A 24719-nucleotide genomic window follows, 5' to 3' on the forward strand; every position below is an offset into this window, starting at 1 on the left:
TATATCAAACATAATTTTTTGACAACGACAAGTATATTAATTTTGCGACCAAAGTCACCTACCCTTTTAATTTCCGCGCGGTAGTGAAACGTGATGTCATCGGCAGGTTCCCCTTCTTGTGTACAGATTATCAGCAATGGCGGATAGAACGCGATTTCCACTTGTCGATTGCTGTGCCGATATTCACCATCGACCGTCTCCTTTGGGCATCACTTGCTATTTTCCTTCGCTTCTTTTCCAAAGCTGACAATCGCGTTCTATCCGCCATTGCTGATAATCTGTGCCACGTCACACGTATGCTCGTGGTACACAAGAAGGGGAACATCACGTTGACATCACGTTTCACTACCGCGCGGAAATTAAAAGGGTAGGTGACTTTGGTCGCAAAATTAATATACTTGTCATCTCATCTCATTATCTCTAGCCGCTTTATCCTTCTACAGGGTCGCAGGCAAGCTGGAGCCTATCCCAGCTGACTACGGGCGAAAGGCGGGGTACACCCTGGACAAGTCACCAGGTCATCACAGGGCTGACACATAGACACAGACAACCATTCACACTCACACCTACGGTCAATTTAGAGTCACCAGTTAACCTAACCTGCATGTCTTTGGACTGTGGGGGAAACCGGAGCACCCGGAGGAAACCCACACGGACATGGGGAGAACATGTAAACTCCACACAGAAGGGCCCTCGCCGGCCCCAGGGCTCGAACCCAGGACCTTCTTGCTGTGAGGCGCCAGCGCTAACCACTACACCACCGTGCCGCCCTAATATACTTGTCGTTGTCAAAAAATTATGTTTGACATATCATTTTGAAGCTAAAAGATTTCTCTGTCTAGTCATGTCATAAAATATATTGTATTTTATGCCAAAAAAATACATCCAATGGTGGAATGGCACTTTAAAATACAATGAGAGGTACAAATTGTCAAAATGTTTTCGACAAAGGGGGAGGAGGCGAGTGCGCTATATATGACGTCACTGCTCGTATTCTCCGCCCATCTCCGCCATAAGCAGCGGAAGTTCCGTTGTGACCTGGGATAGCAAGCGGTGAGTGTATGAATTTCTAGCTCTGGGCCTTCGTTTGTGTTGTATCCATTTATTCCTTATTAAAAACAAATAAACATTGCGGTTGTTTTTATTAAACAGTCCACGACGCAGCAGTGTGTTGATAAACCGGCGACAGCTCGGTTCCTGAGGTAGCTAATGCAGTAGTAAATAAAGAGGGAGCGGGATTAGCCGCAAGCTAGCTGCATGTCTGAAGCTCTGTGGGAGAATATGGAGCCGGATGGTTGAGCAGGATTAAGCTGTTAACTACCTGAACACCTAAGCTGGTTTGTTGCAGCGATATAGCAGGTTAAAACGAGCCGGGTTGATTACTTCTCCCCACCCCGCTGTTTCCCATGTCCACCTTTCTTCCTCTTAGTTTGAAGAGCAAATGAAGGCTGAAAGCGCCACACTCGGTCGCTCTTTATTAGCTGATAATAATTACCCAGGAATGTCATATTGGTGATCAGTAGCCATGTTGTGCGCAGTGTAGTGACTGTATCAGTCGACCAAAAGTGCATCTGGTATAAGGTATTTGATAATTATGCTGTAAAATTATACAGTGTGGTCTTTGGGGCTGATCAGTAATTAGTTATCCTGGTTCTTGGTTTCTTTTGTTTTTGTTTGGCTGCATTGTTGAAGAGATTTTCACTTTCATCGATAAAGCAGCCTTCCTGGAGTAGTGCTAAATCTATTTCCAGACCTGGAGAAGTTTCAAAATGGGAATTACAAAGTAATCAGGGTATAAATATTTATTTATACAGCCCCTTATTTGCACAACTAACACACCTTCTCTGAGTCATGTCACATTGAAAACTTGCTTTTCATGATATTTAAATTGACAATTAAAAAAAAAACCACACTGTGAACAGGTCTGGAAAAGGCTAGCAGGTCACCTGGAATGGCAGAACTGGAATGACAGGTGTTTAGATCAGGCCTTTGAAATCTGCCAAGAAGTTTTATAACTTCAGCTATACTATATGAAGTAACGCTACCAGTGAATGTTATAAAATGCATCAGGATTACATTTCCTTGATGTAACCTTTTAATAGTTTTTTTTTTTTTAAATATAAGTTTTTATATCAGGCAGCCTGCTATTTCTGTTAATTTATATTCCTGAAGTGCAGAATGGACAGCTTGCTTTGTTAATCTAGCTAATTCAAGTCAGCTGAAGTCTTGTGATGGCAGAGATGTGACCAAAGCAGCTCACAGACAGGTCTGTGCTGTTCTCAGAATTAAAAGCTGTTAACGTGCTGTACAGTCGCCTTTGTGTGACTTTTTTTTTTTGTGCCTGAAAAAGGGTATAAGGAAAGATACCCTAGTTAAAAATATGAAAAAGATATTCAGAGCACCTGAGACATAAAATGAAATATCCGTTCCTCACATATTTAGTTCATATAGTATTCACCGCTTGGCAGATATTTTAATTTGGTTCTTCTTGGCTGTTAGGATCATTAGACAAAGAGGTAAGCTTTACTGGCTTAGGCAGTCAAAACAATCAGCTTATTTCCATGTTGGATTTACATCTTGAAGATTTGCTTGTTCTTGTTTAGCTGTAAGTGTAACTGGTCAAAAAGCCTAATGATTCACACCCAAGGTTTACACACAACTACTTTCTGCTTTACTTATTATCGCTTTGCTAAGTATTGTCTTACCTGTTTAAGTAGTTATCATGAACACTAATGGATGCTGCTTTCTTCCTGGGCTCAGTTAATTAATTCCTAGTTTGCTGAGTAAATGGAACAGAAGCGCTTCCATTTTCTAAGTACATCATGCCAGCACTGTATTAACTGGAATTTGACACTGTCTGTTTTCTGGTGAAAGCACTCTTTCAGTGTATGTGTGGCAACAACATGTCTGTGCCGCTGCTCGCCGAGGCTGTGACCATGTCTGGGACGGAGAAGGAGACTGCTGCGGTGAGATGCTGAAAGAAAAAAAAAAGTTTTATTGCATAGACCCCTATGATTCAGGAATACAGTATTTCTGTGATCAGAGTATTCAGGTTGGAGTAAAATATTTTGGCAGTGATTTGAGGAAAAGAACAACAAATGCTTAGTGCTGCTACTTTTTAAAAACATTCAGTTTTCACTTGATACGTTTTAGTGACTATTAGTTCATGTATATTTATTCATTTGATTTAGTTGGCTTTAATCTAAGTTGACAATCTAAAGACAGCTCAGTAGCTGAAGGATTAAAAACATTTTTTTTTTTTTTTTTTAAATTAAATCAGAGACTCAGCATGGCAGTTATAGGATTTGAACTCTTAGGCCTGATAACCTGACAGAACGCCTAAGATCTTTTCGCTGTTACACATCTCGCTCCCCCCACAGGTGATCTTCCTTCATGGTCTGGGTGATACTGGGTAAGTTCTGGTTTCTGCATCTGTACATAAACCCACACTGATGCACAGTTAAGCTGTATATTGTATTCATGTAGTGTGAGGGCAGGTCTATTGCTAATACTAATACATTTGTTTAAAATACAAAATTTATAATTGTTAAGTAATAGTAATAATAATGGCGGCAGCAGCTCCGGAATAGGTGAAGTAGTAACCTAAAGAGAGTTTTACCAGTAAAATTATTACATTAAGATACTTTCTATTAAACTTGGCAACTTTGATTTCTTTTAATACAGTGCATTTCAGTTTCTACAATAGTATTTTTGCAGTTTTGATACTAGTTCCTTGTTGGGAGAAATTTGTTGAAATATGTCCTACAGATCATGGAAATGTAATGATGCAGTGAAACACACACTGCAGTGTTTTTTGTTTAAAGGAACCAATTGCTTTGTTTAAGGAACTGAGTGAAAATTGAGAAACTTCCATTTGCTCTACTAGTGCACCTCAGAAAAATTAGAATATTGTGAAAGAGATTTTCCATCGGTTATTTAAGAAAGTGAAGATGTAATATATTCTAGACTCCTTACATGGAACCTAAAAATGTTTCAAGCATTTTTCTGTTTTAATTTTGATAATTATGGCCATGCAAAAAACATCTAAAAATATTAGAATATTTCATTTCAAGTTTGAATAAAACGGTATAAATACCGTGAATCTCTTGATCTAGTTCAGTACACGCAGCCACAATCATGGGGAAGATTGCTGACTTGACAGTTGTTTAGAAGACGATCATCGACACCCTCCACAAGGAGGGTAAGCCACAGGAGGTAATTGCTGAAAAGGCTGGCTGGAAAAGGTGCACAAGCATCAGGGATGACCGCAGCCTTGAGAGGATTGTACAGAAAAGTCGATTCAAGAACTTGGGAGAGCTTCACAAGGAGTGGACTGAGGCTGGTGTCAGTGCATCAGGAGCCACCATGCACAGATGTCTTCAGGAAAGAGGCTACAACTGTCACATTCCTAATATCAAGCCACTCCTGAACCAGAGACAATGTCAGAAGCGTCTTATCTGGGCTAAGGAGAGAGTGTTGCTTGGTGGTCCAAAGTCCTCTTTTTAGGTGAAAGTAAATTTTGCATTTTATTTTGAAATCAAGGTCCTAAAGTCTGGAGGAAGAGTGGAGAGGCACAGAATCCAAGGTGTTTGAAGGCCAGTGTGAAGTTTCTGCAGTCTGTGATGATTTGGGGTGCCATGTCATCTGCTAGTTTTGGTCCACTGTGCTTTATCAAGTCTAAAGTCAATGCAGCCGTCTACCAAAAGATTTTAGAGCATTTCATGCTTCCATCTGCTGACAAGCTTTATGAAGATACCAATTTCCTTTTCCAGCAGGACTTGGCACCTCCCCACAGTGCCAAAACGAGTACCAAATGGTTTGCTGACCATATTACTCTGGTTGATTGGCCAGCCAACTCACCTGACCTGAACCCCACAGAGAATTTGAGGTATTGTCAAGAGGAAGATGAAACACTTGACTCAAAAATACAGATGAGCTGAAGGCTGCTATCAAAGCAACCTGGGCTTCAAAAACACCTCAGCAGTGTCACAAGCTGATCGCCTCCATGCCACGCTGCAATGATTCATGGTAAAGGAGCCCCAACCGTCTATTGAGTGTATAAATGAACATGCTTTTCAGAAGTTAGACATTTTCTGTATTGTAAATTCTTTTTTGATTGATCTCAGGAAATATTCTAATAATTTGAAATACTAGATTGCTGATTTTCATGAGCTATAAGCCATAATCATCAAAATTAAAACAAAAAAGGCTTGAAATATTTCACTTTGTGTAATGAATATAGAATGTATGAAAGCTTGCCTTTTTGAATTAAATTATGGAAAAGAAATTTTTTATGATATTTAAATTTTTTGAGACGCACTAGTAAATGTCTGGTGCTAAGATGTGTTTGAGGCCAACGTGTGTGTCTCCATTCTTCATTTCACACTTGGTCATTAAACTGTTGAGTAAAGGAAACACGAATCATATATGAAAGTTATATTTATGATCAGCTGTGTTTCTAATATTGTTACTAATTGTTTTTGTTTAGGCATGGATGGGCTGATGCCATGACACCCATGAGGCTGCCCTACGTAAAGTACATCTATCCACATGCGTAGGTATCTGAAATGGTATTACTGGGCTTTGATTAATTGAAAGGCTGTGTAAAAACTTATTTAGTTCTTGTTTCTAAATATTTTTAATATCATGGCATCTTCTTGGAGTTTGTCACCTAAAATTTATTATGAATTAGTGTGTAAATGTGCACATATGCTTGGTGTCCTACGATAAATTGGTGTCCTATCCAGAGTGTGTTCCTGTATCATACTCGGTGTTCCCAGGAAGATGGCTGAATCAAAATAAAATGAGTCATTTCTATTGTTTAAATAAGAATGCATAACAGCATCAGATAAATTAAGTCATTTGTTTATTCCTATAGGCCCAGAATCCCGGTTACACTCAATATGAAAATGACCATGCCCTCATGGTAAGGAATTGCATATTAATAATAAGTCAGGTTTGAATATTTTTACAGAATTCATTGTATAGAACTTGCTTATGGTAACAGGATTTATTTTCTTCAGGTTTGACCTGATAGGCCTAACCCCAGAAGCTCCAGAGGACGAGGCTGGCATTAAGAGAGCAGCAGAAAACAGTAAGTAACAAAGTTTATTAAAAAAACAAAACAAAAAAAAAGCCCTTTTTTTGGGGGGGGGCTTTTTTTTTGGTCAGAGAGGCCGCCATAACGCTATTGGGTGTGATGTAATGCTGCTTTTCCACTACAAACGCGGCTGAGTCAGGCTGAGCCGTGCCGTGCTGAGTCGGGCTGAGCGGGGCTGTTGGAGTTGCATTTCGACTACAACTGTGCTGAACCGTGCTGGCTGGAAGTGGGTGGACACATTGGGTGGAGTTAGCGAAAGTGGGTGGACGTCAGGTGATGTCGTTAAGCAGCGCAAACAGTGACACCAGTGATCTTTTAAGCGGTAGTCTCACGACCCGGATAGTAAACAATAAACATGGAGGACATGGAGTCGTTAGTGTTGCTGGTCTTGGTGCTGTGGCTTGTTGTCATCGACAACGCGGACAGATACTGGCAAGAGCGTATAGATGAGGCGAGGCGCATAAGGCTTCAGAATTTCTCGTAATTCGTAATTATTCTCCTTCGGGGTTTGCGGTGTTTACAGATCCCAGCGCGCTCGCGGGGCGTGTGTGGGCATGTGAGGACACGCCTCCTCACCAATCGGTGCACAGGGGAGTGTCTGCTCACGCCCCCAGCCTCACTTGGCACGGCTTGGCTCGCTTCAGCCCTACTCCAAAACCGTGCGAGTTTTAGGGGCTAAGCAGGGCTGAAACGAGCTGAGTCGTGCTGGTTTTTGGTAGTCGAAACGCGAGCCGTGTCGGGCTGAAGCGAGCTGAAGTGAGCTGAAAAAGGGTAGTGGAAAAGGGCCATAATTTTCCGTGAGCACAGTGGAGGTGTACAAGTGCATGCTATACTAGTGTCAGTAGGGCGAAGTATTCTGTCAGGGATGGTTGGAGATGGATGCAAGTGCAGAAGATCTTTATTACAACCCCGATTCCAAAAAAGTTGGGACAAGTACAAATTGTAAATAAAAACGGAATGCAATAATTTACAAATCTCAAAAACTGATATTGTATTCACAATAGAACATAGACAACATATCAAATGTCGAAAGTGAGACATTTTGAAATTTCATGCCAAATATTGGCTCATTTGAAATTTCATGATAGCAACGAGTCAAGATCAAGTCAAGATAAACTTTATCATCCCCCGGGGGAAACTCAAGTGGTCCATATTGCACATCTCCTCAAAACATACCAAAGACAGACAGACAATAGACATACCACATAAAAATAAATCTATGATAAAAGGTGTGATGTAAGATAAAAACAATAAGAGATAAAAACGAGAGAAAAACTGTGCGCAACATAAAATAAATAAAATGCATAAAAGGAAATTTGTACAGATGAGTGAACTAAAGTGCAGCAGATGTTTTTGGTATGTTATTGTATAGTCTTATTGCTGCGGGTACAAATGATTTGTAGTATCTCGCTGTCCTGATTGGCCTCTGCAGAAATCTGTTATTAGACCTGGTGCTTCTTAAAAACTTTGGGAACAGAGGATGTGTTGGGTCAGTTAAAATTTGATCCATCTTTCTTAAAATAAGCTCATTGTACAGCTCGACTACAGATGTCTGGTCCACACCAATAACCCGGCTGGCTGATTTAATGATTCGCTGCAACTTTTTGTGGTCCTGTACGTTAGGGCTGCACGATATCAGAAAAATATGCGATATTCGATAACATGACTGAATATCTCGATATCGATATGAATCACGATAATTTAAATATATACTGTTTTTCTTACCTCTACTCGCCGTTCTGCCCTGTATCTAGCATTTAAAAAAAAAAAAACACCCAATGCGTCGCTTCCATTCCAACATTATTTTTTATTGGAAAAACATGGCTACACCTGCAATGGTGTCCATCAATCATCTTTAAATCTCTTAATTTTTGTGAGCGCAGCAGAAAACGTCTTAAGTTGAAGTAAACAAAAAACTGAAAACTACATTAACATAAAGCATTCAAAATGGCAATTTCAACGGCTCCCGGGAGATGAAGGTGAGCGACACAGATTCACCATAAACTCAAACACAATCTGTTAATAACACATGCGGGTGAGAGAGCAGTGGTGTGTGTGTGTGTGTGTGAGTGAGCGAGCGAGCAGTAGTGTGTGTGTGTGTGTGTGTGTGTGTGTGTGTGTGTGTGTGTGTGAGAGAGAGTGAGAGAGAGCGCGGTTTTATGTTTTTATGCTGCTGTACATCAGTGTTTGTCCCAGTGAGCCGCCCCACCACTGTTTTACAGGTACGTCTTGCAAAGTACTGGAGTTTGCAGTACGTCATCCCTCCTGAATCCAAAGTACTTCCAAATAGCAGACGTGCATTTTTTTTTTTTTTTTTTTTGGAAACCAATTCCTCCTCACACAAGTTTGTCTCACCACACTTGCTACCGCTCCCACCTTCCGCCATCACCACGAGGCTTTTACTTGTTTTGCAATAGGGGGCGGAGTTATCCCGCGGCGCTTGTTGACATTCAAATGTGATTGGACGGCACAGAAAAATGTGCCTTTTATCGAAATTTAAGTAATTTTTGCGGTATGTGTATCGCAAACTGATATCGCGATATCGATACTTTTTCGATATATTGTGCAGCCCTACTGTACGTGCATATTTCCATAGACGCAGATTAGCCCAAATGATAAAATACTCTGTAAAAGTGATTTATAAAACAATTGGAGAATACTGCAGTCTAATCTAAAATCTTTGAGTTTCCTAAGAAAGAACATCCTCTGTTGTAGCTTCTTACATTTGGTGTGTGCACACTGGTTAAAACACAATCTGTCGTCTATCTCTATTCCCAAATACTTGTAAGATGAGACCCGCTCTATCTGTTCGCCATTAATCTTGGATGGGGGGATAGGTATTCCTTTTTTGCTAAAATCTATCACCATTTCCTTTGTCTTTTTAGCATTGACCAATAAAAAGTTGTCTGTACACCACCTAATAAAACCCTGAACCTCCCTTTCAAAACCTTCAACGGATAAGGTGTCAGAATGTAGGAAGCCCACCAATGCTGTGTCGTCGGCGTACGTAAAGGTATGAGCTGGGGAGGCTGCCTGGCAGTCATTGGTGTACAGCGTGTATAAAATTGGTGAGAGAACGCAACCTTGTGGTGCTCCAGTATTAATTGTTTTCAGTGAGGAGATGTGGGAGTTAAATCTTACTTGCTGACTGCGTTAAGTTAAAAAAGCATTAATCCACAGTATGAGTCTGGGATTTACTCCTAGGTGTAGAAGCTTTCTCACCATCAATTGTGGTTGTATTGTGTTAAAAGCATTGTTAAAATCAATAAAAACAATTTTTTGCCAGACTCCTTGGGTGTTCAAGATGCTCATACACGTTATTGGTCAAGGTAAGGAGCGCATCTTCGACCCCCCTCTTGGCACGGTAAGCAAACTGATTGGGGTCTAGAGAATGTGATACCTCAGAGAGAAGTTGGTTTAGAACGATTTTTTCAAACCACTTCATTACAGTGGATGAGAGTGCAACAGGGCGCAAGTCATTAACACATCTCAAAGTTGGGACAGGGGCAATAAGAGGCTGGAAAAGTTAAAGGTACAAAAAAGGAACAGCTGGAGGACCAAATTGCAACTCATTAGGTCAATTGGCAATAGGTCATTAACATGACTGGGTATAAAAAAAAAAAAAGCATCTTGGAGTGGCAGCAGCTCTCAGAAGTAAAGATGGGAAGAGGATCACCAACCCCCCTAATTCTGCGCCAACAAATAGTGGAGCAATATCAGAAAGGAGTTCGACAGTGTAAAATTGCAAAGAGTTTGAACATATCATCATCTACAGTGCATAATATCAAAAGATTCAGAGAATCTGGAAGAATCTCTGTGCGTAAGGGTCAAGGCTGGAAAACCATACCAGGTGCCCATGATCTTCGGGCCCTTAGACGGCACTGCATCACATACAGGCATGCTTCTGTATTGGAAATCACAAAATGGGCTCAGGAATATTTCCAGAGAACATTATCTGTGAACACAATTCACCGTGCCATCCGCCGTTGCCAGCTAAAACTCTATAGTTCAAAGAAGAAGCCGTATCTAAACATGATCCAGAAGCGCAGACGTCTTCTCTGGGCCAAGGCTCATTTAAAATGGACTGTGGCAAAGTGGAAAACTGTTCTGTGGTCAGACGAATCAAAATTTGAAGTTCTTTATGGAAATCAGGGACGCCGTGTCATTCGGACTAAAGAGGAGAAGGACGACCCAAGTTGTTGTCAGCGCTCAGTTCAGAAGCCTGCATCTCTGATGGTATGGGGTTGCATTAGTGCATGTGGCATGGGCAGCTTACACATCTGGAAAGACACCATCAATGCTGAAAGGTATATCCAGGTTCTAGAGCAACATGCTCCCATCCAGACGACGTCTCTTTCAGGGAAGACCTTGCATTTTCCAACATGACAATGCCAAACCACATACTGCATCAATTACAGCATCATGGCTGCGTAGAAGAAGGGTCCGGGTACTGAACTGGCCAGCCTGCAGTCCAGATCTTTCACCCATAGAAAACATTTGGCGCATCATAAAACAGCAGATACGACAAAAAAGACCTAAGACAGTTGAGCAACTAGAATCCTACATTAGACAAGAATGGGTTAACATTCCTATCCCTAAACTTGAGCAACTTGTCTCCTCAGTCCCCAGACGTTTACAGACTGTTGTAAAGAGAAAAGGGGATGTCTCACAGTGGTAAACATGGCCTTGCCCCAACTTTTTTGAGATGTGTTGTCATGAAATTTAAAATCACCTAATTTTTCTCTTTAAATGATACATTTTCTCAGTTTAAACATTTGATATGTCATCTATGTTCTATTCTGAATAAAATGTGGAATTTTGAAACTTCCACATCATTGCATTCCGTTTTTATTTACAATTTGTACTTTGTCCCAACTTTTTTGGAGTCGGGGTTGTATAAAGAAAAGTGTAAACAGTCCAAATCAGCAGGCATATATTGTGAACGGTAAAACAGGTAAAAGGTTGAGTGAGGCACAAACAGAATATCGTAGACCGATGCAGAGTCAAAAATGAGGAACAGGAAATGGGAATCAAAAACCAGGAAATCGGTCAGGAAACAAGGCTTAGTAATGTCACAACAACGCAATACTTTGCAGAGTAAGTAGGCATATCAGACGCTCGCTGGCCGTGCTGTGAAAATGGTGCATGCAGATGCTCGTCTGAGTTTCCAAATCTGTCATTGCTTAACTCTTGAATATTTTCTACCGTGAATACTATCATAAAAGGCCATCTTATCTTATTAAAAAGCTCGTCTCTGCTTTCCGAAGAAATTTTATCTCTAAGATCTGTTCAGTACTTTGGGAGTAACAGCAAGTTGGTACAACAGAGTAAAAACTCTTCTCGCGTGACATCAGGAAACTGCCGGTGCTTTTTGAGTCACAGAAAAGTAATCGGGTTCTCTCTCTTCTGATCAGTTTCTGACTGGATTACTCATGAATATCAATCGGATAACTTTTTTATAGGGGTGTTCTCTCGCTCTCACTGTTTCTGACGAAGTATTCAGCAAAATTTTCCATCTGCTAGTTTTGATGTTATGCTTCACGGGAGCCGTTGAAGTGAGCTTTCATAGCTTTACTGACTTATTTTTTTTCTCAAATCAAACTGATTAATATAAATAACCATTTTAGAATATAACTGTAGTTGTTTTGATGAAAAATGGAGATCTTAGTGGTCGGAATGAGATTTAAAAAAAACGGAAGTCAGAAATGTCAATTTCAGTTCAGTTAATTGAAATTGTGAGAGCCACATCCAGTAAACAGTTTTTCGAGGTTAGCCTTGAAAGCTGTGAATATTAATCAAAATAATCATTTATATCCTTTCATATAAGCACTTGTAGTCCCTACTGATAAATACAAAGGCCTACAGAGCACAAAGAGTGTATTAGAAATATTCTTTTATTACTTTTTATCCCCCGCTGGCTGAAAGATGTAAATACTGTGTATATATGTATTGTATGTGTGTATATACACGGAGTGCAGAATTATTAGGCAAGTTGTATTTTTGAGGATTAGTTTTATTATTGAACAACAACTATATTCTCAATCAAACAAAAAGACTCATAAATATCAAAGCTGAATATGTATGGAAGTTAGAGTGGGGTGTTTTTAGTTTTGGCCATTTTAGGAGAATATGTATGTGTTCAGGTAACTTTCACTGTGCAGAATTATTAGGCAACTTAATAAAAACCAAATGTGTAGCCATTTCACTTATTTATTTTCACCAGGTACACTGATATGACAACTCCAGATTTGCACATAAACATATCTGACATTCAAACACAAAACAAAAACAAATCAATGACCAATATAGCCACCCTTCTTCATGAGGACACTCAAAAGCCTTCCATCCATAGATTCTGTCAATTTCTTTATCTGTTCACGACCAACATTGTGTGCAGCAGCAACCACGGCCTCCCAGACGCTGTTCAGAGAGGTGTACTGTTTTCCCTCTTTGTAGACCTCACGTTTTATAATGGACCACAGGTTCTCTATGGGGTTTAGGTCAGGTGAACAAGGGGGCCATGTCATTATTTTTTTCACCTTTCAGACCTTTACTGGCTAGCCACGCAGTGGAGTATTTGGACGCATGAGATGGAGCATTATCCTGCATGAAAATCATGTTCTTCTTGAAAGATGCTGACTTTTTCCTATACCACTGCTTGAAGAAGGTTTCTTCCAGGAACTGGCAGTAGGTCTGGGAGTTGAGTTTGAGTCCATCCTCAACTCGAAAAGGTCCAACAAGCTCGTCTTTGATGATACCAGCCCATAGCAGTACTCCACCTCCACCTTGCTGGCGTCCGAGTCGGAGTGGAGCTCTGTGCCCATTACTGATCCAGCCACAGGCCCATTCATCTGGCCCATCAAGAGTCACTCTCATCTCATCAGACCACAGCACCTTAGAAAAATCAGTCTTAAGATATTTCTTGGCCCAGTCTTGACGTTTTATCTTGTGTGCCTTACTCAGTGGTGGTTGTTTTTCAGCCTTCCTTACCTTGGCCATGTCCCTCAGTATTGCACACCTTGTACTCTTTGACACTCCAGGAATGTTGCAACTCTGGAATATGGCAGAACTGGATGCTAATGGCTGCTTGTTAGCTTCACGCTTGATTTTCCGCAGATCATGTGCAGTTATTTTGCGCCTTTTTTTTCCCCGCATGCTTCTTTCGACCCTGTTGACTATTTGCAATGAAACGCTTGATTGTTCGGTGATCACGTTTCAACATCTTCGCAATTTCAAGAGTGCTGCATCCGTCTGCAAGACATCTCACAATTTTATACTTTTCAAAGTCTGTCAGATCTCTCTTCTGACCCATTTTGCCAGAGGAAAAGAGGTTGCCTAATAATTATGCACACCTGATATAGGGTGTTGATGTCATTAGACCACACCCCCTCTCATTACACAGATGCACAGCACCTGATATACTTTATTGGTAGTAGACTTTCAAGCCTAAACAGCTTGGAGTGGGACAACATGCATTAAAAGGATGTTGTGGTCAAAATACTCACTTGCCTAATAATTCTGCACTCAGTGTATGCATAACATAAGTATCTGTATATATGATTTGATTTGGTTGATATTATACCATGTTGGTATGTCTTAGTATATTGGTATGTTTTCTTTTTTGTTTTTCGTGTGTGTGTGTGTGTGTATATATATATAGTTTATTATGGTGGAAAGTGATGTTTGATTAGCAGTGGTATAGAGGATTAGGATTTAGTTATTTAGGATAAGTTATTTACGTCGTCCTAATCCTTTCCGAACATTGTTACTGCCTTGTGGCTACACTATTCTGTTTATGACGATGTTTTGATGATTGCATTTTTTAAAATATTTATTTATTTATTGTTTTTATATCATCTTGACTGTTTGGAATAAAGCAATCAATCAAAAAAAGATCCAAAGGGGGATTGTCTTGGAGAAGTCTGTCCGTCCGTCCCAGAAAGAGTTCTTGCCTTCTGAAATCAACTCCTCTCTCAATTTTTGGAGGAATTTCACGAAACAGCAAAAGGTTGTGTTATAGGGCAGTAATATGCATATTGCAATTTTGTTTGCAATATATTGTACTGCTCTCGGAGCGCTCTTGTTTATTTTGATAGAGATTGGTAGCTGTGAATGACATTCAATGCTTATTTATGCGTATTTTATAATTAACATTTTATCCTTCTTTGTGATGTATAAATGAGAGTTAAGATCAGCTTTATATTGCACAAATAGTCATTTGGTGAAACTTTAAAGAAGAGAGTGTACCGATTTAATGTTTTCACCTACTTAGCATAATTAATACTAAATAAATACTAATTTACAATATTGGCTTTTACTAATTTTTAAATTTTGTATTAAGTATACAACCATCTATGTGCCTGCCAAGTTCCATGTACTATATATCTTGAAAACTAAAGTTATTAAGGAAAAACATTTGATCTCATGCGTTGGAGGCCCATTTTGGATCATGTTATCCTAATACATATGTCAGTTTTCTAAAAATTAAGCTGTTTTTTCAATATTTGGTAAAATCTCAAGAACGGATAAACATTTTAATTCTGTAAATGTATGTTCTGAATTCAATAAGAGCAGTTTCAAGCAATTTGGATTGAAATTGAATTTTCACCCGATATGTCTGGAGTAAGTCTGCATGCACATTGTGTCTTAATCCCGTGCAGGTGTGTCTCATTCGTGGCTTGTGTGAGTCAGTTCGGCGCGTGCGCCGTCCAGAGCACGCCAGTGTCCTTCTGTTGTGACAACTAGACTATGGTATAATATTGTGGTCTAAGCGTGACTTCTCAGTCAGTTTGTTTGCATTTCTCCACAAAGAATTATGGCAATGCAGTATTAGAAAAGGAATTAAAATAAAGTAGTGGCTAGTTTATTGCCTGTTTTTATTTAAAAGTATATTTATCTGGTTATCTTCCATCAATTTGATGCGTGAGAGAGTGTGCTGTCATATGGAATCCTAGGTCACGCAGCACCACCCTCATTTTCATCTCCTAATACATCCATCCATGTATCTGACTAATCCAGTATGGCCACGCCCAGGGAAATGGCCCAACGGACTGATGTTACAACTTTAACGTTTTTTTTTTTTAAGCTAAAGTCCGCTTAATTTTTTTTTTCATCTAAGAGCATTTTGTATTGATGTATAACAATTACCTTTCATAACCCCGTAATTTAAATTTCTTGGTTAATCGCTTTAAACATCACAGATTCTGAGTTAAGCAATGCCAGGAACATGTTCATAGTTGTTGTAAAATAAGGCAAGATTTGATGATGTGTAATTCTGACTGAGGACTCATTTTCCCTTTCTTCTAAAGTTAAGGCCATTATTGATCACGAGGCAAAAAATGGTATACCTCCTCATCGTATCCTCCTTGGCGGATTCTCTCAGGTGAGACACATACCTATCTGTCCCAGACCTTTTCTATCCTGGATATTGCTAGGAATTTTATATAAGTTTTTATTTTGAGTGAATTTGCATCCAATCTGTACTCGTCTTATTTTATGTATAAAATCTTTTTGCTTCTTTGTTTCATCAGGGTGGAGCTCTCTCACTGTACACTGCTCTCACCTGTCAGCATAAGCTCGCGGGTGTAGTCGCTCTAAGCTGTTGGTTACCACTTCATAAGACCTTTCCACAGGTGTGAGCTTAGTGTGCGTGCACAAGAAATGTATTCATGATGAGTCAACATGCTTTTTAAATGTGTAGTTTTATAGTCATATGTTCAGATTCTTTGGATACAGACACAAACTAGAAGTGCATACCTCTGCCAAGCACACATCAAAATCAAATCACTTAAACATAGGATAATACGAAAGCTGTACACCAAATTTCATCAAGATCCATTCACTACTTTTTGAGTTACACTGGGAACAAACAAACAAAAAATTCCTGGATCCACATACATATCTGGATTTGCATCAAAATCTAATAAATTGTTCCATGGCCCACCTTTCCTCAGAATTTTAATCAAAATCTGTTCTACTTTTTGAGTTACACTGGGAACAAACAAATGGAGGCGAAAACATGGCAACCACTGAAATCTCATCTCATTATCTCTAGCCGCTTTATCCTTCTACAGGGTCGCAGGCAAGCTGGAGCTTATCCCAGCTGACTACGGGCGAAAGGCGGGGTACACCCTGGACAAGTCGCCAGGTCATCACAGGGCTGACACATAGACACAGACAACCATTCACATTCACACCTACGGTCAATTTAGAGTCACCAGTTAACCTAACCTGCATGTCTTTGGACTGTGGGGGAAACCGGAGCACCCGGAGGAAACTCACGCGGACACGGGGAGAACATGCAAACTCCACACAGAAAGGCCCTCGCCAGCCACGGGGCTCGAACCCGGACCTTCTTGCTGTGAGGCGACAGCGCTAACCACTACACCACCGTGCCGCCAACCACTGAAATCAGAACATGAAATCTGTTTTGGTTCTGGTGGAGAGCCATTCATGCATTTTAACCTTGTGTACTTTAGCTTGTCTAAACCCATGAATCTCAGGATTTAAACATGGCCAAGTTTGCTCTCTTGGACTCTTGGTCATGTATGGCTGTGTTATTTTTGGGATTCAAACTCTTGATCTCTAGACAATAGGGCGAGTGCTTTTCTGTTGAGCTACTCGGTAGCCTGAATGGATCTGCTGTTTAACACATTGATCAAATTTATTCACCTCTTTATATAGCTGTCCAAGTTCAGCATCTGAATGCATATAAATTCAGATGTGTAAAGAGGAAAGCAAATCTGACCTCCCTAGTCAGTTTAGTTGTAACCTTAATGTGGCCCATGTGAGCAGTGACATGGATGTTTGTTGTTGCTTCATTAGGCAGCGAGTGGCAGCGCAAACAAGGATATTCCCATTCTGCAATGTCATGGTGAGATGGACCCAATGATTCCATCACAGTTTGGGGCCATGACAGCCGAAAAGCTGAAGGCTATTGTGTCCCCACAGAAAGTCACCTTCTGCACCTACCCAGGCCTCATGCACAGCTCCTGCCCTCAGGTGAGTCTTCTCAGGTGATGTACACTAGCAGATCTACTATTTTAAAGAGCTGATCAATTTTGAATACGGTTTAGAGTTGCTTGATTTTCAAGTAAGCTATTGTTTTATCATCCGGTTCCAGAAATATATTGTATGCCCAACAGCATAAGAAAAAGAATAAACTCTTTATTCAGTACATGGTGCACTATTTTGGTGTTTTGCTTTTGTAGTCATGTATGAAAGTCCAGTGGAGTCATAAAATCCCATGATGTACTGTTAAAAGGTTAATGTCCAAACAAAGTAACCCAGCAGGTTAAGAAAACATGTAATGCACTTTGCCATTTGTATATGTAGCTTTCCCTAGGTGTGGGTGGAGCACAGAGGACGGCAGGACAGAGATCAGGTTCAACAAATCGTTTTATTGCTTCCACTTTTCAGGGAACACAATCGGTCTAAACCAGACACACACACACACACACATCCGATGTCTGGTTCGGGAGAGATCTCCTCTGCTCTCGCTCTCCCTCCCTAAATAGGGCGCGGTCCCTGGGAAGACACACAAACACAGGTTAATTGCTCTCAGGTGAAATGAATCTGCCACTTACCTTCCCTGACTCCGCCCTCCTGTCACAGACCGGTGCTTGACCACGCCCCCGCTGCCACATACCCCCACCGCCCGACTCAGGCCGGGCAGCCGTCCGGCCCGCAGCCGACTCCCCCCCCCCTTGACGGGAGAGGAAGTCCGCCACGACCATCTGCGCCCCCGGCCTGTGGACCACCTTGAAATTAAAGGGTTGGAGTGCCAGATACCAACGGGTGATCCGCGCGTTGGCATCTTTCATGCGGTGGAGCCATTGGAGGGGCGCGTGGTCCGAACAGAGGGTGAAAGAGCGCCCCAGCAGGTAGTACCGGAGGGCGAGGACCGCCCATTTGATCGCCAGGCACTCCTTTTCGATCGTGCTGTAGCGCCCCTCACGCACTGACAGCTTGCGGCTGATGTATAGGACTGGGCGATCCTCCCCCTCCACCTGCTGGGACAAAACGGCCCCCAGCCCTCTGTCCGACGCATCCGTCTGTAACATAAAAGGGAGAGAGAAGTCAGGGGAGTGTAAAAGTGGCCCCCCACACAGTGCAGCCTTTACCTCAGAGAAAGCCCGCTGGCACTGCTCCGTCCACTGGACCGGATCTGGCGCCCCCTTTTTAGTGAGGTCAGTCAGCGGGCTGGTGACGTCCGAATAATTAGGTATAAACCTACGATAGTAGCCAGCCAGCCCCAGGAACTGTCTCACCCCCTTTTTGGTCTTGGGCCTCGGGCAGGCCGCAATCGCTGCTGTCTTATTAATTTGGGGACGCACCTGCCCGTTGCCCAAGTGGAAGCCCAGATACCGTACTTCCACCCGCCCAATCGCACACTTCTTTGGGTTGGCTGTTAGTCCCGCCCGTCTCAGCGACCTAAGGACGGCCCTCAGGTGTTGCAGGTGCCGCTGCCAGTCGTTACTATAAACGATAATGTCGTCCAGGTAGGCGGCCGCATAGGTGGCGTGGGGCCGGAGGACCCGGTCCATCAGCCGCTGAAACGTAGCGGGCGCCCCAAACAGCCCAAACGGAAGTGTGACGAACTGGTGTAAGCCGAACGGTGTGGAAAAGGCCGTTTTCTCCCGGGATAATGGAGTCAAGGGGATCTGCCAATATCCCTTCGTTAAATCCAGTGTCGAGTAAAAGCGAGCCGTGCCTAGTCGATCGAGCAGCTCATCAATACGAGGCATCGGGTACGCGTCGAATTTAGACACCGCGTTGACTTTTCTATAGTCCACACAGAACCGGACCGAGCCGTCGGCCTTGGGGACCAAGACCACCGGGCTGCTCCAGTCACTGTGGGACTCCTCGACGATGCCCATTTCGAGCATGGCCTGAAGTTCTTCCCGAACCACCTTTTTTTTGTGTTCGGGTAGTCTATAAGGGCGGCTACGCACTACCACCCCCGGGGGTGTCTCTATGTGGTGTTCTATGAGGTTAGTGCGACCGGGCAGGGGCGAGAACACATCCGAAAACTCGGCCTGCAACTGGGCGACCTCCGTGAGTTGGGTCGGGGAGAGGTGGTCTCCACAGGGGACCGGAGAGGTACGTGATGCCAAATCCCCTTTTTGAACCTCCGGCCCCAGCTCCGCCTTCTCCGGAACTACCGACACCAACGCCACGGGGACCTCCTCGTTCCAGAGTTTGAGCAGATTGAGGTGGTAAATCTGTAGCGCCCCACCCCTGTCTGTTCGCCTCACCTCATAGTCGACGTCCCCGACTCGCCGTGTGACCTCAAAGGGTCCTTGCCACTTGGCGATTAATTTGGAGCTCGACGTGGGCAAGAGTACGAGTACTTTATCTCCCGGTGTGAACTCTCTAAGGCGCGTACCCTTGTTGTACAGGCGGGCTTGCCGTTCCTGGGCCTGCCGCAAATTCTCCTGAGTTAGGTGGGTGAGCGTGTGGAGTTTTGCGCGCAGGTCCATAACGTACTGAATTTCATTCTTACTTTGTGAAGGTCCCTCCTCCCAATTTTCCCGCAGCACGTCCAGGATGCCGCGCGGCTTACGCCCATATAATAATTCGAACGGGGAGAACCCCGTGGAGGCTTGAGGGACCTCTCGCACTGAGAACAGCAAGGGTTCGAGCCACTTATCCCAATTACGTGCGTCCTCACTTACGAATTTCTTAATGATATTTTTGAGGGTGCGGTTGAACCGTTCTACTAAACCGTCCGTTTGTGGGTGATACACACTGGTGCGGATCGGCTTAATCCCCAATAACCCATACAGTTCGCGTAGTGTTCGTGACATAAACGTAGTGCCTTGATCAGTCAGAATCTCTTTCGGGATTCCAACTCGGGAGATGACGCGGAAGAGTGCCTCTGCAATACTGCGTGCTGAGATATTGCGCAGAGGCACTGCTTCCGGGTATCGCGTTGCATAGTCCACTAGAACTAATATAAAGCGGTACCCTCGTGCTGACCGATCTAATGGCCCGACGAGATCCATCCCAATTCTTTCAAACGGGGTCTCGATTAACGGTAGAGGGCGCAATGGCGCTTTTGGAATGGCCGCTGGATTTACTAACTGGCATTCGCGGCATGCCGTACACCACCTACGGACATCGCCGCGAATCCCCGGCCAATAGAATCGGGCCATTATTCGGGCTAGTGTTTTATCCTGCCCTAAGTGTCCAGCCATGGGATTAAAGTGAGCCGCCTGGAATACCAATTCCCGGCGGCTCTTTGGAATCAAAAGCTGCGTGACTCGCTCTTTAGTTTGAGTGTCCTGCGTCACTCGGTATAACCTATCCTTCATAATCGCGAAGTAGGGGAAGGACGGGGTGGCGTTCGGCGGGAGCGTTTGACCATCGATTACTCTCACTTGGTCAAACGCATGCCGCAGAGTCTCGTCTCGCGACTGCTCCAATGGGAAATCCGCGAGGGATTCCCCAATAGAGAGAGGAGGAGCCGGTGGCTCCTCACCCTGACGCGGAGATGACGTAGACGGCTCTGCGACAGCTGCTCCCGCCAAAACGACACCGGGACCTCCCCCTGTCAACTGGCAGGACCCACTCTCTACTAGGCGCGTCATTAAACCCCGAAATCCCGGCCAATCAGTCCCCAAAATTAACGAGTGGGTAAGGCGAGGATTAACCGCCGCCTTCACTATAAATTTTTCCCCTCTGAAAATAATATGGACCGACACCAAAGGGTAGCTGTGAACATCCCCGTGCACACACAAAACCTTCACCCCTTGTGCTCCCCCCAATGCCTCGTTTTGAACCAGGCTTTGGCGAATTGAGGTCTGATTACAACCAGAATCCACCAATGCCTGATATGTAGCCCCTTGGATACTCACCGGTATGCGATACGCTCCGGCCCGATCGAGGGCGGCCTCTGGCGCGTCGGGGATCCGAACCACCGCGCCCACTTCCATTGCTGTGCACTGCTGTTGAAGGTGGTCCGGTTCCCCGCAGCGCCAGCAAACCGGCCCGGGCTTTCCCTCTGCACCGGTGCTCTGGGGCTCACTCACCTGAGGTGGGGGAGAGACAGACACAGAAGGGAGAAACGGGAGGGCACCGCGGGTGCGGCGGGCCGGCAGGGGTGGTGCCGGCCCCCGCCTCCGCGGTGGGGGAATGGGGCGAGGACGGGACACAGAAGGAGGGGAGAAAGAGAGAGAAAGAGAAGAGGAGAGAAGAGATGTCGACATCTGCTGTCCTGCCGCCGAGACAGCCGCCAGATGATCCTCCGCCAGCTCGACTGCCTGATCCAGCGACGCCGGGCGGTGGCACTGGACCCACTCCGCGGCTCCTGCTGGTAAGCGGGCGATGAACTGTTCCAGTACCACCTGATCGACGATTCCCTCGGCGTCGCGATCTTCGGCCCTCAGCCACCGCCAGCAGGCGTCCCGGAGCTGCTGGCCGAACGCGAACGGGCTGCCGACTTCCTCCATCCGCAGCGCGCGGAAGCGCTGGCGCTGCTGCTCCGGCGTGCGCCCCACGCGCTGAAGGACAGCCCGGCGAAGGTCGGCGTAGGCCAGCCGGCGATCGGCGGGGAGCTGTAGTGCCGCCAGCTGCGCCTCTCCCGTCAGGAGGGGGAGGAGGCGCGCCGCGCGCTGCTCCATCGGCCACCCCGAGGCTTCAGCGACCTGCTCGAATAACGTGAAGAAAGCCTCGGGGTCATCCTGCGGGCCCATCTTAGTTAAGGTGAGGGGAGACGGGCCCGCGGCCGGAGCGCTGGTGGGCCCCGCCGACGCGAGGAGACGCCGGAACGCCTTGCGATCTTCTTGCTGGGCCAGCACCAGGGCATCGAAGCGCCGCTCTTGTTCCTTTCGGAGTGTGACGAGCGCCTGGTGCTGGCTTTGCTGAGCCGTGGCGAGGGCGTGGACCAGGTCGGTGAACGGGGAGGATTCCATGGGGCTGCTGGGTTGGTGCTCCATTTTCCCGGGTTTCAGCACCACTGTAGCTTTCCCTAGGTGTGGGTGGAGCACAGAGGACGGCAGGACAGAGATCAGGTTCAACAAATCGTTTTATTGCTTCCACTTTTCAGGGAACACAATCGGTCTAAACCAGACACACACACACACACACATCCGATGTCTGGTTCGGGAGAGATCTCCTCTGCTCTCGCTCTCCCTCCCTAAATAGGGCGCGGTCCCTGGGAAGACACACAAACACAGGTTAATTGCTCTCAGGTGAAATGAATCTGCCACTTACCTTCCCTGACTCCGCCCTCCTGTCACAGACCGGTGCTTGACCACGCCCCCGCTGCCACAGTATACTTTCAGAAATACGTAAGCTGTACCTTTTTCTTTTTTGCTAAGTGCACCTTTTACCTCTTGCTCTTTGTTGTATTGTAGATTTGTAGTCCTGTGATGTTTAATGTAGCACCATGGTCCTGGAGAAACGTTGTTTCGTTTTAACTATGTACTGTACCAACTGTATATGGTTGAAATGACAAAAAAAAAACCTTAACCCAGAAAGGTGCATTATAAAGTTGCAAAGAATAATGGTATCCCCCACCCTCAACAACAAGCCAATGTATAGGTTAATACTAGTGCTGTCAAAAATGTCGCGTTATTAACGCGTTAACTTGACTCAATTTTAAGGGCAATAATTTTATCGCGAGATTAACGCTCTGTGACATGATGTAGGTTTTTCATAAGCTTTTGAAACTGCCAGGAACTTGGAACAGAGACTTTGCTTAGAAAACCGATAGCAGCTAGACTGTAATGCCACGCCCCGCACAGCCAGAGTCCTCTGCCCTCCTCCCCCAAAGAACCAGCGCGGGCAGGGCGTGCTAGTAGAGATGGGATTTATGGCTCTTTGATGGGATCCGCATCCTTGTGATCCGTTCTTTGAAAAGAGCCGTTCAAAAGACTGGCTCATTTGGCTCTTTTTAAATATTTATTCAGTTTTAAGAAGACAGCGTCTAAAGAAGCCAGATCCCTCTGAACTGTAAACTCAATGCTATCCCAGGAATCCTTCCTGTAATATGCAAATTTGGCCGCCTCTGATTGGACAGCGCGACGCATCAACAGGCAGAAAGTGTAAAAGTACAAAATGTGTTAAGTGAGCTGAAACAGTAAAGATCAGATTCAATGCAATATTTATCAACGAACAACTAAAAGTTAATGGTGTACTTTATATTATAATCAAGCATGTCAAGCCTACCGTCACTGTGTAACCTGTCTCTCTGATTAGAGTTGTAGACTAACTCAAGCAGTAGATCACTACACTCATGGTTTTTTTGCTAGCCCCGGTGCTCGGCTTAGGTTTTACTTTGCAGTGGCTGTGTCAAGACGTGTTATGCTTTGCAATAAAAAAAAAACATTGGTACAAAGCAAGCCCATTCACTTTTTTATGCTGATAAGAGAATTACGATGGTTTTTCATGTGACAAAAATGTGCGATTAATCGCGAGTTAACTATGACAGTCGCGACATTAATCGCGATTAAATATTTTAATCGCTTGACAGCACTAGTTAATACATTTCTTTCTGAGAATGTAGGGAGTAGTATATAGATCACCATTTCAAGTTAATATTTGGTGTGTTAATGCAACAACTCCAGGAAGTCTATAACCCACTCAGGTGTGTCAGGTCACCACGGTTTTGGAAGTATTTTGTAGTAGTAATATGTGCATGTACTTCTGTTAATGCTCTCTCTATCTGGGTTTGTGCGCAGGAGCTGTCCGCCGTGAAGGAATTCATTGAGAAGCAGTTGCCCCGAATCTGACCTTACTGTGACCCTTAGTCAATGACCCCTCACCTCTGACCTGCCATTCTCCCACAGGAAACAGCCATAAACATCCCCTATACATTCACACATGCAAACAAAGGCATACACGTCTCTCTGTACAAAATGTGAAGATGTTCCTACATTGGGGCCTTCATGCCTTGCTTTATAAATTCATATCTAGAGTTGGACAGTAATTTTGAGATTGTGTCATTGTACATGATGTAATGTTCAGTGCACACAGATTCATGGGCAACACATTTACTCAGTAATACCCCACCATATTTGGGAGAATCGCTGCCTTTCATTAAACATTCCCATTAACGCTGAAATGTTAACCCATTTCTCTGCACATTTTTAGTCTCTCTTTTTCCCCTCCCTCCTTCTCGCACGTGCTTTATGATGAGAGCATTGTTCTGCTACACTGTAACTGCTGCCGTCTGGAGTGACTCATGACACACTGCACTGCATGCTGCTCTCAGTCCATGATGGCAGGGAAAGAGGAGGAGCGCCGTGCTACCTCCTGGTGCTCTGGTTTACGCTGAATATTTTCTTTTGGGTTTGATACAATTGAAATGAAACCTAATGAAACTGCTGAAATAAACCAAATAAATGAACAATGTCAATTTTCAATCATGCTTTGTTTTTTAAAAACTAATCTTTCATGTTGTATATAAGGAAATTTGAAAGGCTGCTTGCAATTGTGCCATATTTATCAAGTCCTCAAGTTAAAAAAAAAAAGTGTTTTGCATGGTCATAACATTTACATGATTTCATAATCAAAAACATAAAATCTCAGTTATGTTGGGTTTTTGGAAAAATGGGAATCATACAGGAAAGCTTTACTGCGTATTATTAGTGTGCATCACTCCAGGTGGCATCAT

At 43.8% G+C, this 24719-nt stretch overlaps 1 protein-coding gene across 1 annotated transcript; it reads left to right on the plus strand.

Moving 5' to 3' along the window:
• Window positions 1-1001: 1001 nt before the first annotated feature.
• On the plus strand, window positions 1002-24468 carry lypla2 (lysophospholipase 2). The gene is made up of 10 exons (XM_060942952.1): window positions 1002-1053; window positions 2875-2966; window positions 3381-3412; window positions 5489-5554; window positions 5879-5926; window positions 6024-6094; window positions 15409-15482; window positions 15631-15732; window positions 16925-17101; window positions 23785-24468. The coding sequence occupies exons 2-10, from the start codon at window positions 2889-2891 to the stop codon at window positions 23833-23835; spliced, it is 699 nt and encodes a 232-aa protein (XP_060798935.1). The 5' UTR covers window positions 1002-1053; window positions 2875-2888; the 3' UTR covers window positions 23836-24468.
• The last annotated feature ends 251 nt before the right edge of the window (window positions 24469-24719 follow it).

This window comes from Neoarius graeffei, chromosome 16 (genome assembly GCF_027579695.1).
Source record: "Neoarius graeffei isolate fNeoGra1 chromosome 16, fNeoGra1.pri, whole genome shotgun sequence".
Lineage (NCBI taxonomy): Eukaryota > Metazoa > Chordata > Actinopteri > Siluriformes > Ariidae > Neoarius > Neoarius graeffei.